This window comes from Heloderma suspectum, chromosome 2 (assembly GCF_057233095.1).
Source record: "Heloderma suspectum isolate Gila_16-S chromosome 2, 16-S_ref, whole genome shotgun sequence".
In the NCBI taxonomy this organism is placed as follows: Eukaryota; Metazoa; Chordata; class Lepidosauria; order Squamata; family Helodermatidae; genus Heloderma; species Heloderma suspectum.
The window spans coordinates 233911899-233930599 of record NC_139459.1 but is presented as its reverse complement, the minus strand read 5'-3'; the positions used below and the strand labels follow the sequence as shown (position 1 = coordinate 233930599).

The window sequence follows — 18701 nt, the reverse complement described above, 5'->3', positions numbered from 1 at the left end:
ACTCTGCCCCATTCACAAAATTATTATGGGAGGTCCAGACGGCATCATCTTCCACCCAAAACCCTCCATGTTTTCTCCCCGCTGCTTCTGACATTTTTCTTACCACAGAAGATCCATTAAGGAGGGAAAGATGGAATAGCACAATGTATTTTGATTGGTAGCGTTAGGAGCCCTCCTGGAAGTACCAGGGTAAATGCATAGGATTACAGGGTAAATGCATAGGATTACAGGATTACAGCAGGTTGGACTGTACTCTCCTGCCATTTTTGGTTCTGCTGGACACATGGGAGATCAGGGCATATGCCTCACGCTAACTGAGTTCCCCTTTAGTAGGGAAAAATTATTCTCATTATTATTATTTTCATTTCTATATCGCCCAATAGCCAAAGCTCTCTGGGCAGTTCACAACAATTCAGTGCAGCCCCCACCCTGTTTCCCTGTTGACCCTCATCTCAAGCCTATTCTTGGTGCATGATGCAGACCCATTCCATTTAATCAACTAACCAGACTATTCAACCACCTACCCGTATTATTGATAAAGCCCTGTAGTAATGGCGAAGTGACAGCGGGCATGGAAGATGCTGCTGGGAGCCTGCGGCAGCAGGGAGAGGCTTCCAATGCAACGCTGCTCAGGTGGACAGGTAGGGCTGAGAGCACCATGAGCCAATACAAAGCTTTGACTCAGACAAGTTGCTAGGGCACCTGGTAGGGCACAATCTGCTGGGCCATAACTCAGTAACAGAGCTATGTATCAGAGTGCACTTTGCATGCAGGAAGCCCAGGAGATTCACTCCCTGAATCTCCAGTTTTAAAAGGGGTCTTGGGGCTAAGAAAGATCTCTGCCTGAGACCCTGAGGACTCCCCACAAGTAGGAGTAGATAGTACTGGGCTGGATAGGCCAGTGGTCAAATTCAGGATAAGTCAGATTCATACGTTCATTTCCAGTGTAAAAGGAATATCTTTTCTGGATTCAGCCTGAGCATTTTATTTATTTATTCTGAAGATGTATACCCCATGTTTCAATCAAATGATCCCCAAGGCAACTCACAACGGATAATGATAATACAATACAAACAAATTAACTCATGTCTTTGTGGTGGGGCAGCCAAGAGAGGAGGAATATAATGTCAAAGCCTCCCCCAAACACTCTGGTGTTCTTGCTGCTGCTGCTTTTGCTCAGCCTGCAGCAAGCACAAGGCAAAAGAATATACACTTATAGGGTATAGTGTGCTAGCAGCATGGATATATGAATTGGGATGGCTGAGAGTTTATTTGGGGAAGCAGATGTGTTCAAATCCTATATGTGTAATGTATACACAAGGCCCACACATTCCTATACAGTGCCATCCAAGAATCCTTAACCCCCAAGCTAGACCCTAAAAGAGACAGATGGAACACAGCGTTGCAAGCAATCAAATCATCTACTTTGGATATATCAGGCTGAGATTAATACAACAGAAAATCATGTACAGAGCGTACTGGACACCAGTTTGCTTACCACAATAAGACATGACTCTAGAGGATAGGCACTGGAGATGTGGGTAACTGCAAGCTGGCCTCATACATCTTCTATGGAAATGTCAAATAACAGTCCCCTTCTGGACAGAAGTTAAATAATCAACATGGTCCTAGACAGGTTACTTATGACAGAATAGGGGTGTTGAACATCTTTCAGCCTGAGGGACAAATTCCATTTCAGAGATGCTCTCAGGGCCCACATTCCAGTAATGGACAGAGCCAATGACAAAAAGGTATTTTTGTTTCAAGCTGTTAGCATTTCAACCTTTTAGAATGGAGAAAAAACTGCACAAAACTGCATCAAACGATTGGTGGTTAAGGGAAGGAGGTGGGGCCAGGAAAAGGGAGCGTGGCTCTCTAGGGAACTCTGAAGGAAGAATTGGGACCCCCAGGGGGACCGGTATGGGGCCCTGCCCCTACGTTTCTGCATCCCTGTAATAGGGGATGTACACATCTTGGTGGGCCTTGTACCCAGTAGGAGAATGGTTTCCCAGAGCTACAATGACAGCCAAATGCATAATCTTGCAAAACTGGAAATTCAAAATCTCCACAAGCTTGGATTCAAACCTTGCTAGCGCTGGCAGCCTGTGAAAATATACTGTACATTAAATGAGGAAAAGAGAAAAAATTCAAACAATTTGACATAGCTTCCTTGAGCTATATGTGGAATGTGCCAATGAACAACTGGAATATACCACACAAGCCAATTAACAACTTCACTTCTCTTTCCTGTTCTTTCCTCTCTCTCTCTCTCTCTCTCGTTACCTTCCCCATTCTCTATGTTTCTTCTCCCCTTTTTCTTCCTTTGAGGTGTATCCAGCAATGTGTACCAAGTGAAAACAAAACTGCAAAACATAGAGTTGGAAGGAGTATGTGGAGAAATCAGGAAATTGTAGTTAAACTTGTAAGAAAAACCTGAAAAATCAGAAATAAACTTTTAATTAAATTTTTTTTACATACTTATTCAAAGTTCATCTTACCATCACTGCCTCTAGTAACAAATGGTAAGTGCTGATAGCATAGGTATCCACTCATAGGCATAAGGGGGTGCAACTGCCCCCCCCCCATTCCAGTCATGCGGTCATTCGGAGAGCAGCAACAGGGCTGCTGTGCTGTGCCTACTCCATCTGTCTCTAATTTGTTTGCAGCCACATGGGCAAAGCTCAGGACAGGACAGTTGGTGTTTTAGGGAAATGCAGATGGGGCTGTGAAAATGATTGTAGCAGCAGTGCAATTCATTAAGGTTAGAACAGATTGTGAGACACACACACACACACACACACACACACACACAGAGAGAGCTTTAAGAGTGCCAGTTTTAGCTCTTGCAGGAGGCCCAAGTGGATCCTCTTCCCATCTCTCTCTTAGTGTAGGCCTTGGAGCCAAGACTGTGTGCCATGCACCTCCAAATAAGTTAGTGTTTTCTCATATACTGCAGAAATAAACCTCTTTTGAAGGTACTTGAATCTATTGTGCATTGCCTGTAGAGAAGAAGAGCCCTTACATGGGTGAAGGAAGTCATGGAAAGAACTGAGGGTTTCAGCTGTGGATGGAAAGAGATTGTCTGGACACCAGTTCTACCCAAGGAGAAACAACAGAGGGGCAGACCTGGTATATGTTTTACTCGGAGGCTTGATCTACCTGTCTTGGTAGACCTGGTGCTCAGGCCTTATTGCTGCTCGGTCACCAGATCTAGCAGAAACGGTAGACCTCTGATGCTATTAGGGCTTTTTAAAAATGTGCAACCATACGCAAAATGTACAGTTCAAGGAAAAGTATGCAATTCCAAGGTAACTTTGCTGTAGTTCAAAACTCAAGCCATGCTAAGCTTTTATCGTTAGCTGATGTAAAAAGTGGCTGATAACAATGTGAATAAAGTGAGTTGTCCAGGCTCCTCTAGAACTTGAAAACCTGATCAAGCACACCCATTCTCCTTCCTCTGCTAAAGACACTCCCCACAGACTCCACTGCTACTCTCTAGAGCTGCCTTCCCCGACCTGCTGCCCTTCAGATGTTTTGGGTTTCAACTCCAATCAGACCCAGCCAGCATGGCTAACGGTCTGGAATGCTGGGGTTGTAGTTCCGAACATCTGGAGGGCACCAGGTTCTAGAAGACTGTTCTAGACAGTGTTAACCAGTGTTTCCAAGATGAAAAATCATTGCGTCATGTGAAGTTGTCAATGTTATGATAAGGCCAGTGATGCCATAAAATATATGTTATGATATTCTTAAGACAGCTGTACTATGTTTGTGCATCTGGGTTTTTTCCCTCTTCTTCCTATGTGTTGTTTTAATCTCTCACTCCATATAAAGGTTTGTTGAAGTTCACGATGCTTCTTGACTATAATACTCTTCTGCATTAGTGCTGTTCAATTTCCAGGATCTTTCACTACTCTGCGTAGGCTTCCAAATGTCATGGAATGTGACGCTAAGCAACAAAGAGCACACACAAGGAAAGTGCACAGGTGTGCTGCAGCGCTGCATGCTATGCATGTGAATTGCAACCAGAAACTGTTGTGAAGCTTTGCCCACCCCACCCCCGAAAAATTCCAGCGGACGCCCGTGGCTGATAGCCTTGTAACCGTACAACAGGGCCACTAAGATGGAGGTATCAATATACTCAGGGGAACCCCAAGGTTTGCAGAACTGCAAAAAGAACCAAGGGGGAAACTCCCCACTCCTAAACTAGCTCAGTGAAGACAATGCATGCTCTGTAGCCACCGAATGTTAGAAATGAAAAACAGAAAACTGGTATGGATAGGAAATGAAAAACAAAACCAGTCTGGGTAGGAATGTAATAGAGTATCCTGGAGGAGGGCATGGCTGTCTGCAACCCTAACAAAAGCACTCCTGTTAGAAGGTGAAGATACACAAACATTCTGTTGCAGGTCCCAGTTGTGAATCAAACAAGAAAAGCAAATAAGGAACTGACAACTTGGAAACGGCTTCAGCCTCAGGAAATATCAGTGGGAATCACTTGTTTCTTAAAGGCTGGTTTATGTGTTGGTAATATGAAGTAATATTCCTGCCAGCCTAGCAGTTTGAAAGCAAGAAATTGCAAGTAGATAAATAGGTACCGCTTCGGCGGGAAAGGTAACAGCGTTCCGTGCACTTCGGTGTTCAGTTATGCTGGCCACATGACCACGGAAGCATCTTTGGACAGCGCTGGCTCTTTGGCTTTGAAATGGAGATGAGCACCACACCCTAGAGTCAGACATGACTGGCTGGGGACACCTTTACCTTTTACCTTTAATATAAAGTACCTATGATATGCTGGATGTCCCAGCAAACATTCTGTGTAATTTAGTGATTACAGAGTACAGGCCTAGGACCTAAAAGAGATGGGCTCTTGTTCCGTAGAACTGCTGTGGATCTGTTTCCCATCTTTAAAATGTGAAGTGTGGACTTAATGTGGGCCAGGTGTAGAAGCATATTAAGAGATAACACAGCCACCAAAGTAAAGAGTTATTAGCAAGCTTTTATTACAGTCCCTTAGCAGGTGATGACATCAGGGTTCAAGAAGAGAAAACTACTCATACATATATACCCATCATAAGACACATGTTTTAATTTTTTATATATGTCTATTTCTGCTTAATTCTTATCCATGTACTGAGTAGTAAAACCTCAGTACAAATAGAGTCAAAAGGAAATGTACAGTCCTAGCATGCCCATTGAGGAGGTACAGTGCTTAAAGGAAAGAGTTAATTTGGTTTTACCCTACTGGTTTCCTAGTCTAGGCCTTGTCTAGTTCCAGTAGCCACATCTGTTTGGCCTTAGCTACAGTTAAGTGTGTTCTGAATTCAGCCAGAACATTCTGATGATGCAGGTTTCTGCCTACCAAATGCAAACTGCAACAAGCCATTTAGTTCCTGGGGAGGAACTGCAATTTTTGTCTTCTTGGTTCAGTTGTAGCGCTCTTTTCAATTTATATGACATACTTCCTTATATATATCTGTAAAATAAGGGGCGCTGTCCTGATTTTGTTTTGGAACTAGAGACACAGCAGAGAGTTCACAGCATCCAGGAAAGCTGTCCTGTTTTACCCAAAGATTACTGTGGTCAATTTCCAATCTGGCTCTTTGCCAATCTGCTTACTAATTACTAAACTTATTTCCTGTTGCAATGTTTCTAATAGGTTATGATGATTTTTCATTCTAGGCCTCTTTTTTTGGTCAGAAACATCTCTTTTTTTCCTACTTAGTGTTTCACTGACACACTTTTCATGTATCTTTCTCTTTTCCATGTGTCATAAATCTTATAAGCTTCAACTCTTCTCTAAGATAAGGAGATGCAGGAGGCAATGTTTTCGTCTGTGCCTCTGGATAGATTTTATTTATTTATTTATTCATTCATTCATTTCATTTCTATACCGCCCAATAGCTGAAGCTCTCTGGGCGGTTCACAAAAATTAAAACCAAACAACACACAATAAAACAATTACATAGAACTTTAAAACCACAATATAACAATACAACCACAATAAAACCTAGCAGCAGTGCAGGAGTTTAAAATACAAATTTAAAACAGCAAAGCTAAAAATTTAGAAAGCTAAAATGCTAAATGCCTGGGAAAATAAAAAGGTCTTCACCTGGCGCCGAAAGGAATACAGTGTAGGTGCCAGGCTCATTCCAGAGCCGGGGTGCCACAGCAGAAAAAGCCCTCCTCCTAGTAGCCACCCGCCTCACTTCCTTTGGCAGGGGCTCATGGAGAAGGGCCGACGACAATGATCTTAAGGTCTGGGCAGGCACATATGGGAGGAGGCGATCCTTCAGGTAACCTGGCCCCAAGCCATTAAGGGCTTTGATGTTAACACCAGCACTTTGAATCGGGCCCGGAAATGGACTGGCAGCCAGTGCAGCTGGAAAAGTACTGGCGTAATATGAGCTCGCAGGCCAGTCCCTGTTAGCAATCTTGCTGCCCTATTTTGGACCAGCTGAAGTTTCCGGACCGTTTTCAAAGGCAGCCCAACGTATAACGCATTGCAGTAATCCAGACGAGAAGTTATCAGAGCATGGATAACTGTAGCTAGGCTATCTCTGTCCAGAGAAGGGCGCAGTTGGTATACCAGCCTAAGCTGATAAAAAGTGCTCCATGCCACTGAGTTCACCTGTGCCTCAAGTGACAGTTCTGGATCCAAGAGCACCCCCAAACTACGAACCTGATCCTTTAGGGGGAGTGCAACCCCCTCCAGAACAGGTTGAATATCACCTAGCCGGGCAGACGAACCACCCACTAACAGTGCCTCCGTCTTGTCTGGATTGAGTTTCAGTTTATTGGCCCTCATCCAGTCCATTACCGTGCCCAGGCACTGATTCAGAACAGCCACTGCCTCACCTGGTTTTGATGAGAAAGAGAGGTAGAGCTGGGTGTCATCCGCATATTGATGGCACCTCAGCCCACACCTCCAGATAACCTCCCCCAGCGGTTTCGTGTAGATGTTAAACAGCATGGGGGATAAAATAGAGCCCTGTGGAACCCCATGGCACAATTGCCATGGCACAGAGCAATAATCCCCCAGCACCACCTTCTGGAATCAGCCATCCAAGTAGGAGCGGAACCACTGTAGTGCAGTGCCTCCAACTCCCAACCCAGACAACCTATCCAGAAGGATACCATGGTCGATAGTATTGAAAGCCGCTGAGAGGTCCAGGAGAATCAACAGGGTCGCACTCCCCCTGTCCCTCTCCCGGCAGAGGTCATCCCACAGGGTGACCAAGGCAGTTTCCGTTCCAAAACCAGGCCTGAAGCCCGATTGAAATGTATCTAGATAATCCGCTTCATTCAACAGTGCCTGGAGCTGTCCTACAACCACCCGCTCAAGCACCTTGCCCAGGAAGGGGATGTTGGCCACTGGCCTATAATTGTTAACATCCTCTGGGTCCAGGTTAGGCTTTTTCAGGAGTGGTCTAATTACCACCGCTTTTAAAGTGGCAGGCGCCACTCCCTCTCTCAAGGAGGAATTTACAACCTCCTGGACCCAGCCAGACATCTCCTCCTTGTTTGATTTAATAAGCCATGAAGGGCAAGGGTCAAGCACACAAGTGGTCGATCGGACTTGGCCAAGCACCTTGTCCTCATCCTCAGGCCTCAGTAACTGAAATTCATCCAATAAAACTGGACCAGACGGTGCTCTACCAATGGAACTGCATTAATGGTTGTGTCCAATTCATGACGAATCTGAGTGACTTTATCTTCAAGGTGCCATGCAAACTCGTCACAGCGTGCTACCGAGGGTTCCACCATCTCTCTCCCTGGCCCAGAATGTAGCAGGCCGCGAACCACTCAGAAAATCTCCGCTGGACGACACTGAGAAGATGCAATGCTGGTGGAAAAGAACTGTTTCTTTTCCACCCTCACCGCCACAGAGTAGGCTTGATAGTGGGCTCTTACCTGTGTTCGGTCAGACTCAGCACGAGTTTTCCTCCACCTTCATTCTAGCCGTCTCCCCTCTTGCTTCGTTGCCCTCAGCTCAGGTGTATACCAAGGAGCTGGCCGGGCTCTGCTCAGAGGGAGAGGGCTGTTGGGCGTGATCGTGTCAACCGCCCGAGTCATCTCTGCATTCCACAAAGCGACCTGGGCTTCGACAGGAGCACCAGCCATACCAGCAGGAAAATCCCCCAGAGCCCTCTGGAATCCATCGGAATCCATTAATCTCCGGGAGCGGACCATTTTAATAGGTCCCCCACCCTTGCAGAGGGGGAAGGCTGCCAGGAGTCTAAACCTCAGCAGGAAGTGATCTGTCCATGACAAAGGGACAGATGTTAATTCCTCCACTTTCAGATCACCATCCTCCTGCCCAGTTGAGAAAACCAGATCAAGCATGTGTCCTTTTATATGCATTGGGCCGATGACATGTTGGGACAGCCCTATGGTTATCACGGCGGCCATGAAGTCCTGTCCTGCCCTGGATACAGCGGCCTCGGCATGGAATTTGAGATCCCCCAGGACCATCATCCTAGGGGTCCTCAACACCAAGTCCGAGACCACCTTCGTCAGCTCAGGCAGGGAGTCTGATGGGCAGCGGGGTGGGCGGTACACCAACAGAATCCCTAATCTGTCCCGGGTACAACACAAGGTACAGACACTCAAGATCTGCACTCGAATGAGCAGGAAGCCTGGAGAGGGAGATTGAATTCCTATAGACCATGGCAACCCCCCCTCCCCGACCCTCAAGTCAGTGTTGGTAATGCACTGAGTACCCAGGAGGGCACAGCTGGGAGAGAGTGACCCCTCCCAGTTCCCCCACCCAGGTCTCAGTAATACATGCCAGGTCAGCCCCCTCATCCACAATCAAATCATGGATGAGGGAGATTTTATTTTGGGCCGACCTGGCATTCAGCAGCAGCACCAGCAGACCCGAGGGCAGACTGGTAAGGCTGCCAGGAACCATCAGGTTGGGGGAAGAACCAGAAGAGGGGACAGCTGTAAGGTGTCTAGCCCCTCTTCTCCTCAGCTGGCCTGTTAATCCCCCAATGCCATACCCCCTCTGCCCGTGACCACAGTTATAGTGGCACCTCCCTGACCCCTTGAGTTGCCCAATAGTCCTCCCAGGCACATATTAAAATGTTAGGGTATAAAATGTTCAACAGTATAAAAGGATATAAAAGATAAAAGAGATAAAAGAGAACAGCAGCTAAGAAGGAGCAATCCACGTTTGCCCCTTTCTCCCTCGTCTTTAAAGCTGCTGCCCTCTGCTGCTGCTATTTGCTGCTGGTATCTGTGGCTGCTGGTGTCTCTGGAGAGGCAGGTGGGTGGGTCTTCAGGTCCAGTTCTACGCGACTCCAAGTGTGATGCTAAGTGCGCACTTAGCGTCGCACTTGGCGCGACGCCGAGGCGCTGCCTCTGGCAGCCCTGCCTTAAGTACCTGTGGGCGGGGGCAGAAGCAGGCTCAGGTGGTGCAGCTGCTGGCTGGGCATTCCATCTGGGCATTCCATCTGGGCATTCCATCTGTTTGCTTTTTCAAAAGGGCATGTTGAAACTACACTGGTTATTTCATTACCCTAGGAGTGGCCAAGGCCTTGTTTCCACAACAACGGAAGGAGAAGCGAATGGAGGAGTACTGGATTATTTTTTTTTTAAAGTAACAGCTTTGCTGCGCTTTGGTCCATGTAGGGCTCCACAAGCAGGTTCTCTGCACCAGTAAAAATCGCTTCACAGAACATACTTCCCAGTGGGGGTGGGGATTGGAGTGAATGTCATCTGACTGGCAGGGGCTGCTCAACCAATAAGAGAGGCTTCCCCCCGCTTTCCCTTGAAAGTCCAGATGCATTTCAGGAGCAAGCCTCATTGAGCACAATGGGAATTACTTCCAAGTAGACACACATATGCTTGTGCTGGGAAAGAAGTGGGAGGAGAACACCAAGATGGGAAAGCAACCCCCATTTTAACCTGCAGGATCTCTATAACGAAGGGTCAAAGTAGTTACTTCCTAAGGCAATAAACCAAACAAAGGAGAATCAGAGCATCGAGATCGCACTTTAGGGACTTGGGCTTTAAACTGTTCCATGTCCATTGAGGGGGATCTCTGTACTGATGTGGGCATGCAGAGGGCAAGCCTCATTGATCACAAGAGGAGTTACTTCTGAGGAGATGCTAATAGGTTTGTTGTGGGAAACAGAGCAGTAAACACAAGGACGGAAACCAGCACCCATCTGAACCTGCAGGATCTCTATTAAACCAAACGAAGGAGAAATCTGAGCCTTGAGATCGCGCTTTACTGCACTCAGGGAATTGGGCTTTAAACTGTGCCATGTTAGTTGAAAGGAATATGGGCATTCTGAGGGCAAGCCTCATTCAGCACAATGGGGGTTACTTCTGAAGGGACATTAATTGGTTTGTGCAGGGACGGGAAACACACAAGAAACCCCTTGACTGGGGTCACGGTGAAAGGCACACCCCTGGGCAGGGCTAGCAAACCCAAGGTCAATGTGGGGGTTGGGGCACACAGCAACTATACCACAGAGAATCCAACTTAAGGAAAAGAATCGGACTTTAAGCAGTCTCAGGAAATCTGGTTTTTCTCTGATAAGCTCCGTGGGTGCCTTCTGGATGGTCACTACATCATCTGTCCCTAACGACCTCAACACACAGCCAGCTTGGAGCAAATTGCTGGTGGAAGCAACCCCCAGGAAACATTTTCTAACACATTTTCTTTTCTTTTGGAAAGTGAATCATTTTGGTGTTTTTATGGTATCTAAAATGGGGATGCCCAGGTCCTGGTATTGGTTTTGGTGTTTTTTTAACTTTTGAAATGATAGTATGGAGAAATTAAAATCTGGACAAATAGTTTGGAAAAAATGTTATAAGATTTGATCCAGATTTAAGCTGGATCAACTGCTTCGGTGGAAGTGGACTTTCCCACCTCTTCCTTCCCATGGCAGCCCCTCCAGCCCCCTGAAAATGCTACACAGAGACTGGGTTCGGACAATGGTGGGGGTGAAAGAACCCATTGTGGGGGGTTTCCCTGCCCCCACAAGTGCTGGTTGCGTGACCATGATTTACATAATTACTTGCGATTAAGCGTGGGTTGCTGTGTTATCTGAACCCAGCATGCAACGGGGCAGGGGTGGCTTCTTACCCACCCTACAGCCCACGAATTGCAGTAGAGGTTGTGGGGTGGGTGAAAAGCCAGGCCTGCTGTGCTGCGTGCCAGGTTTGGGCAGCATGGCAACCCACTCTGCATCGCACGTAATTATACAAATGGTGGTCATGCGACTGGCACGTGGAGCGGGGGCAGGGAAAGAACCCATGATGGGTTCTTTCGCCCCCACGATCGTTTGAACGCAGCTAGAGAGTCAAGAGACTCTGCTGAGTGGGGTTAGCTGTGGTGTGAGTGGGGGGGGAGGGGATCCCCAAAAATCAGGCAGAGGGAAATTCTGTGAGTGGAGACCTTCCTCTTGCAGAAGGCAGATCCTGGCTCCAACCCATGCAGTTTATTAATTTATTTATAAGTGCCTGTGTGTTTCCTGTGATGTTAGGGCAAGAAAATTATGCCCAACCCAATCTTGAATAACCAACTCATGGTCAAGGCGCACATCCAGTGGGCAGTTCTCATCCATGGCTGAGAGGAAGATGGCAAACCGCCATGAGTATAGCTGGTCGCACTGGTCAGCTATGTGCAGCAGGAAAGCAAAATCATTGTACACATCTGGGATGTCTTCTTGCACTTGCTTAAAAGAGTAGCTGCGCAGCGGATGCTGTATCAGCCACAAGAGTGGGTAAGCCCCCACTACTCCATAGAGGAGGACTAAGAACAAATAGGTAGCCATCAACTTCTGCAGTATGAAAGCCAAGCTGTGCGTACAGAGGAAAGTAGAATAGCCAGTGAGGTTCTCTGCATCCAGCCTGCAAACATGCTTGAAAGAGATGGATCCCACACAGTTGGAGGTGTAGCCCAGTACAACTAGGATCTTGGCAACTTTGAAGATCGTTTGTCCTGTGTAGACCACGTAAATCAAGCTAGCACCTTCAGTGTGTGCCCTGAATCTGCGGATCTTCTCAAAGAGTGCCCGGCCCTGTTCCCTATCTTTCCAGTCAAGGATGGGAGACAAGGATGAAGGGGAAATGAGTCGTTCTTGACACTCTCCAGTATCCATGGGTTTGGATAGGCCTAGGAAGTGCTGGCAGGCCATTTCAGAGAGAGCCTTGGTGGTCCAAGGTGACTCAAAACATTTCAGGAGGATGGCTAAGAAGTGTTCAATTTTTGATGAGGTCTTAGGGTACTTGAACCAAAAGTTGCTGCTTGCCATTAAGAGAAGGGAGTTGACAAGTGCAAGATAAGGAAAATACTTGGAGAACCAGGGCAAAGCCTTCTGATAGCAGACATGGCTGATGTACAGGTACTGCTGGTAGTCAAGGTTCATTGAGCGGCCACTGTTTGCAGGAGGAAACTCTTCACTGATGACATGATCGGTTGCTCCAGCCTTCAGTATCACTGTTGTGGACTCATTTAGCTTGTCTTTCAGAGGCAAGCAAGTCATTTTGTCAACGGAGATTAGCAGAGTTCCTGAGAGAAGAGAAACCATCAGCATTGCTAGTCCCAAGTAGTCCATTAGGACATCCCACCAAGGCTTTAGAGTCTGGAACCGGGAATGGCTGTCATTGGGAAAGGTCACTTCTGTCAGGGTAAACATCCCTAGGAGAAAAAAAAAGAGTAAGTAGGAATTCAGGAGCTTCATTAGTTCTTCCACTAAAACAGGGGCTGGCAACTTGTAGCCCTCCAGATATTGTTGAACTGCATCTCCCAACAGCTTTAGCCATTATAGCCAGCAGTGAGGAATGATGGAAATTGCAGAAAAACAAGGCTGACGCTGTAGGGACTCTAAAGCATTTATCCTTCTACCTTCGGGGGGAGTCTTTAATTTAAAAAACCAAACCTCTGGGATGCTGTTACCTCCATTAGAATAGGTTGGCCTATAAATGTAAGTGCAATATTTCATGTTGCTAGACCATGAGTGTTGGAAGTTCCCCCCCTCCCAGGAAAGTGGAACAGGATAGGTCAGAAGAGAGAGAGAGAGAAAGCATTACTTCCAGTTTCTATAAGCACAGGACTGAGACCAAATTTCTTTAAAACACTGGTTTACACAGTCCTGTATGTCTGGAGTTTGTGGTTCATTCTGAAAATAGCTCCCCTGCTTTTGAGCTTTTCTACACAAGGCATTTATTGTGCACTTGTCATTCCCTACTCACAGTAGTTTATGGGTTCTTTAGACAACATTGTTACCTTCCAGTTTTGCTTTTGTTTATAAACAGCACTTTAGGTGAGGTTTTTTTTTTAAAGCAGGGAAAATGGGATATTATTTCCAATGGTGAAAGAAAACATTGTTTCCAGTTGTGTATTTGCAGTAGTCTGCTATACCACAGTGCCACCTAGAAGTTATATAACAGAAAAGCAGGAAAAGAAACGCTTCTTGCATAGAGCTCAAATCTCAATTCCGCAATGAAACCAAAAGTAAATACAGAAGATTAACAGCTTTGTGTAGAAAAGCCCATTGTCTCTCTACATGCTTAGCTTTTTCAAAAAGGAGGAGAAAGTTGAGCCGATGTTTTCTAAACTCAGATCTGAATTGAACCATTTCAAGAACCAGGATTTTAAAAGCATTTTTCTGGGAAGAGACTTGCTTTATTTGGGAGACTGTATAAAAACTTATGAACCACCCAGTACTTGACAAGTTTGAATAGGCAATAAAATCTATGTGCGGTATCCAAGTCAACACTAGAGTTAATGTAAATTACATTGCACGAATGTAAACGATCTCTAGTGCAATGCCAATGACATGATGGATTTCTCTGGAAAACCTGTTGTGCCACTGAACACTATTGGCATCACACTAGGGGTCACTTACACTAGCACAACATAATTTACGTTAATGCTAGTGTTGACTTGGATACTGCCCTATGACTGGAAGTCATTCACTTTTTAAAAGGCGCACTAGCAAACGTGCCCAAATGTGTGCAACAAGTATGAATCTGGATCACGGGTGGGCAACTTTGGGCTGTCTGGGGGCAAGTTCCCCACCCCCCAGTGGGCTGTACTTCCACTGCTGCTGCACCAGCAGCAAAATAAAAACCCAGTGGCAAGCTGCCATGGAGCCAAAGGAAGTCCAAAATTAGCTAGAAAACAAGCTAGATTTGTCTTTCCTAAGGCTCAATAGTGGTTCGGTGCCAAATTTCAGCAGCAAACCATTGAGGTTTTTGCAGCTGTCATACCACTAAATTCAGCAGTACAGCAGGGACTGCAGAAGAGAATGGGGGCGTGTATGCAGCCTGCAGGCCATGTGTTACCCACCCCAGGTCAAGAAGGTCACTTGGAATGTGAATGCCCTATTAACACGAAGAATTAGGCTTATTGCTTCAAAATGGATATGAAATAACTTTGATTAATCTAGTTGATTTAAGAAAGCCACTCTCTCAAGAAATATTTGTCAGGCCTCTTCTTTGCCTGCTTTTAAGTGGGCTCTTCCAATTATTTGGGCAGGCATTTTTTAAAAAGCTAAAAACAATTAGCTAATTAATACAGACAACAATACAAACAGAGAAAGAAAATAAGTTGATCTTACCTTTTCCCCCTTTCTCTTATGTCAACTTTCTTGCTGCTGTGGATTTCTTGCTCTTGTTTATAAAATGGTATTTTAGTTTGTTTTCGTTATATTTTTATGCTATATACCTTTGGTACAGAAAGGAAGGATATAAATACCAAAAGTAATAGTACAGTGAGAGATGAAAAGGCAGAATATACTTGAAATTTGTTCAATATACTTGAAAATCTTGGAAGAATATAATTTATACCATGTATTACAATGGTCTGTAGAGATTCTAATTAAGCCAAATTTATCTCTAAATCTCTAGGTGAATAACAACAGTTCCTTTTCTCATATTGATTCTCATAAGATCCCTATAACCAGACTTTGTTATGTGGATCAGGAACTGAAGTGGAAAGTTTCCTACAGCCATATATGTGACTTACGGCTTTTAGACAGCTTTCCATCCCCCCCCCCCCAGTTCCAACACTTTATAAACTAGATCAGGCATATATCCAAGTGGGGAGTGGTCTTGCTGTAATGAGATACCACCATGAGTGAGTGGAGGAATGACTGTTACTTCAACTACGCTGATAAAAACTGAAGATAACCAATAAAAGTGGAAATAACTTTTATTTAAAAAGTGGAGAGCCAGTGTGGTATAGTGGCTAGAGTGTTGGACTAGGAGCCAGAAGATTTGGGTTCTAGTGCGCATTCGGCCATAGAAGCTCACTGGGTGACTTTGGGCCAGTCACAGACTCTCAGCCCAACCTACCTCACAGGGTTGTTGTTGTGAGGCTAAAATGGAGAGGAGGAGGATTATGTACACCACCTTGGGTTCCTCAAAGAGAAAAAGGGTGGGATATAAATGTAATTAATTAATTAATTAATTGAGTGATCTGTGCTAACACAGACAATGCAGCATTCCCCAGCTTGGGTCCCTCCAGATCCTTTGAACTGCAACCACCTCCCCAGCCAGCATAGCCAATGGTCAGGGATGCTAGGGGCTGTAATCCAACAACATCTGGAGGGACCTGGGTCAAACAGCAGCTATTCTTTCAGACCCAGTCCTGTTTCTGCTGCTGCAGCAGCTGACAATACAGAGTACGGTATTTAGACCTCAGCCATGCAGATGGAGAGAATACACTTTTCTTCCTTTCCAGGTGGATTGACCTCCAAGTGGTGCCATTTTTGCTTGCTCATGATATTGTATAGATCTGCTTAAACTGGTGATGAAGAAAAGCTGCTCCACTCTGCTAACAAAACTTGCGCAGTCCCAGCCCTGAACTGCTGCATGTCAGAACTGAGCACCGCTACTGCTGCTGTGTGCCCTTTTCTGCATCTGGGGCTGTTCTTAAGTATAGATGTGTGGTTTTAGCATGCATCTGCACAACTGCGTTTGGATACACTTCTAACACTAGTCATAGATTGTGTGCCAACCTTCCCTCCCTCAGGGCTGCCCAGATGGTGACAGGCAACTGGGGCAATTTTCCTTGGGCCCAGCAAAGCTCCTGCACATACTGTTGGCTGCTGCCTTGCCAAACTGCTTGCTACAGCCCCACACACTTCTGGGTCCTTGTAGGGGAAGGTGGCAGGGCTCCCAGCACCACTCCAAGATAAACCCTCTGGGCAGCTCTGCCCTCCCTCTCTTACTCGCTTCCTTCTCCAGTCCAGCAGTCAGGTGCTCACCTGCAGGCAGTCCGGTTCCCTTTGTGTACAATCTCAGTTCTCCCCCCTCAGTCCATGAAGGTTGTCCTCTCCTAGACCCTCTCTCCTCTGGTTGTGGTTTTAGCTTGCACACAACTCTTTGCTGTGGCTCTCAGTGCAAGAGGCTTTATTCTGTTTCCATGGTAGCTGCATGCAGGGGGAAAGGATTGGAGGAGAAAAAAAGCAAAGCACTTGCTACCCAGGTCTCATTTGCTTTCAAAGTCATTGCTACCAATTGTGACAAATTCCTTCAGAATTCTTTCTTCCTTTCTTTCTCCTCTGTGCTGGCAGGCAGGGGTTATGACTAAACAGATTAATCACAGAGCTACTAGGAGAATGTTTCTTTAATTTTTACCCATCCTTCCTCCAAGGGGAAGCATACAGTACATGGTCTCCCCTCCCAAATGTTATCCTCACAACAACCCTGTGAGGTTGATTAGGCTGATAATAATAGCTTTAGGTCACCCAAAGCCTTTCTACACGAGGCTTTTATTGTGCCCACGTGAATGCTCGCTCACGGTAGCTTGCGGGTCCTTTATATGATCATCCTCCAGGGCCTCTCCCATGCTTTGTGACCATTATCACAGTTTTTTCCTTAACAGGAGAGTCTGGCGTATCCTGAATGGCACCATTAAACTCTCCGTGAAATTGCACAATTCCACTATACCACAGCACCATCTATAATGAAGCTGAATAATTATACAGTGCTGTATAATGAAACATATAGAACAGCAGAGAAAGAGAACACCCAGAAAAAAGCACATGTAAAGGAGCCAGTCTTAATCTAGGAAAGAATCGGGAAGCAGAAGCCCCGGTAAAAGTGTGGGATAAAGGCCTCATGAAGCCCCTGGTGAGCTTCATGGCTAAGCATGGATGTGAATTCAGGTCTCCCCTGTGTAAGTCCCCCACTATCACCGCTACATCATAGCCTGGAAGCTCCTTGGAGGCAGGGATCTTTTATAAGGCCGAGGGGTAGGGCTTCAAACAGTGCTCCCTGCTGGCAGGTTCTGGTGTCCCACTCTGCACCACCCGGACTCCGTTTCTACTGCCAATTCGGCACTGGCAGACTGAGCGTCAAAAGACATAGTGTGTGTTTTAAAAGGATCCTCAGCACTGCCAGTTTTATTCTGAAGGAAAAGCAGCCGATCTGCAGCTTTTGCTGAGCTCTGCTGCTTGTAGGAGGCAGCCAGGGCATGCAAGCGAGAGAAGGCAGCGGCTGCTCCTCTCGCCCTCGCCCTCTCCAGGCAGAGTCACGGGGCGGGGGGCAGGGAGAGAGAGCTGGTGCTTCCTAGAAAGAAAGCGCAAGCGGCTGCCTCTGCCCACCCACTCGCCTGCCCTCCAGCTTAGGAGGTTGGTGGTGGAAAAAGCAGCCACCTCCTCTTCCTGCACACCTGGTGCTCTGCCTCTGGATGGCGCAGGCAGGCAGATGGGGCCCAACGAGCCCTATCCCCACCTCCCAGTCCTGCTGCCCAGTGAGAGAGGATGAGCGTGCAGTTCTCCTTCCAGGAGCTGCCACTGCCTCTACGCCATCGCTTCCACCTTCCGTCTCTTGGCGGCAAGGACTGGTCAAGTGATTTTTGCCGCTGCCTGATAGCTTCCCTCCGCTCTTTGTTTGGAAGGCTGCCACAGGGGTGCTGAACCTCTTTCACCCAAGGGCCAAATTCAGTGTCAGAGAAGTTCTCGGGGGCTTCACTGTCGGGGTGAGCGGGCCCCAAATACCAAAAATACTATTTATTCACCACTGCAGGGCCGACATACCAAAAAATACTCGGATATTGTAGCTTCAAGCTCTTGCTGCCCAGTCACTAAGCTTCAGGAGAGCGTTTCACCCTTTTGGAACGGGGGGAAAGCTGCACAAAAACTGAGAAACCAGCAAACCATCAGGGGTCAGTCATCAGAAGAAATGGGTGGGGCCAAGGGGAAGGGGCCATCTGGGGAGCCCTAGAGGGCTGGATTGTGACCCCAGGCAAGCCAGATTTGGCCCGTGGGCCAGCGGTTCAACACCCATTTAGATGGCACAGGAGGAAGGATTGGGCTCAGTGGTGCCATTTCGGAAGAGGGGAGCCAGTGAGCCAGAAGAAAGAGGCAGCAACTGCTGCTCCTTGGAGAAACAGCCACCTCATCTTCCTACTTGTTCACTTGCCCTCTGCCAGTGGGCAGCATGGTGGAGGGGGCTGGACTGAGCCCAGTCCCTGCCCCCACACCACCCAGACGGAGAGCGCAGGTGAGCAAGTGAGAGGACACGGGGCCTGCTCTTTCCATGACCAGTCCTCTATACTGCACCACCTAGAAAGAGTGGGCAAGTGATGGCTGCTTGCACTTTCTTTCTAGGCAGTGTGGTATAGTGGCTAGAGTATTGGACTAGGAGTCAGGAGATCTGGGTTCTAGTCCCCACGCAGCCATGGAAGATCACTGGGTGACTCTGAGCAGTCACAGACTCTCAGCCCAACCTAC

At 46.8% G+C, this 18701-nt stretch overlaps 1 protein-coding gene across 1 annotated transcript; it reads right to left on the bottom strand.

Moving 5' to 3' along the window:
* Positions 1–11036: 11036 nt before the first annotated feature.
* On the bottom strand, positions 11037–12653 carry LOC146354262 (volume-regulated anion channel subunit LRRC8D-like). Its single transcript, XM_084829796.1, has 2 exons — positions 11539–12653; positions 11037–11307 (listed from the first exon to the last, which is right to left on the bottom strand). Exons 1-2 carry the CDS (start codon positions 12651–12653, stop codon positions 11037–11039), a joined length of 1386 nt encoding a protein of 461 aa, XP_084685922.1.
* Positions 12654–18701: the final 6048 nt, after the last annotated feature.

Excerpts from the sequence above, each read along its gene's own strand:
- LOC146354262 (XM_084829796.1), bottom strand. The coding sequence starts at position 12,653 with ATGTTTACCCTGACAGAAGTGACCTTTCCCAATGACAGCCATTCCCGG. Across the intron at positions 11,308-11,538 it reads GATGTGCGCCTTGACCATGA|CTGCGTTCAAACGATCGTGG; the intron begins GTTGGTTATTCA and ends TTGACTCTCTAG.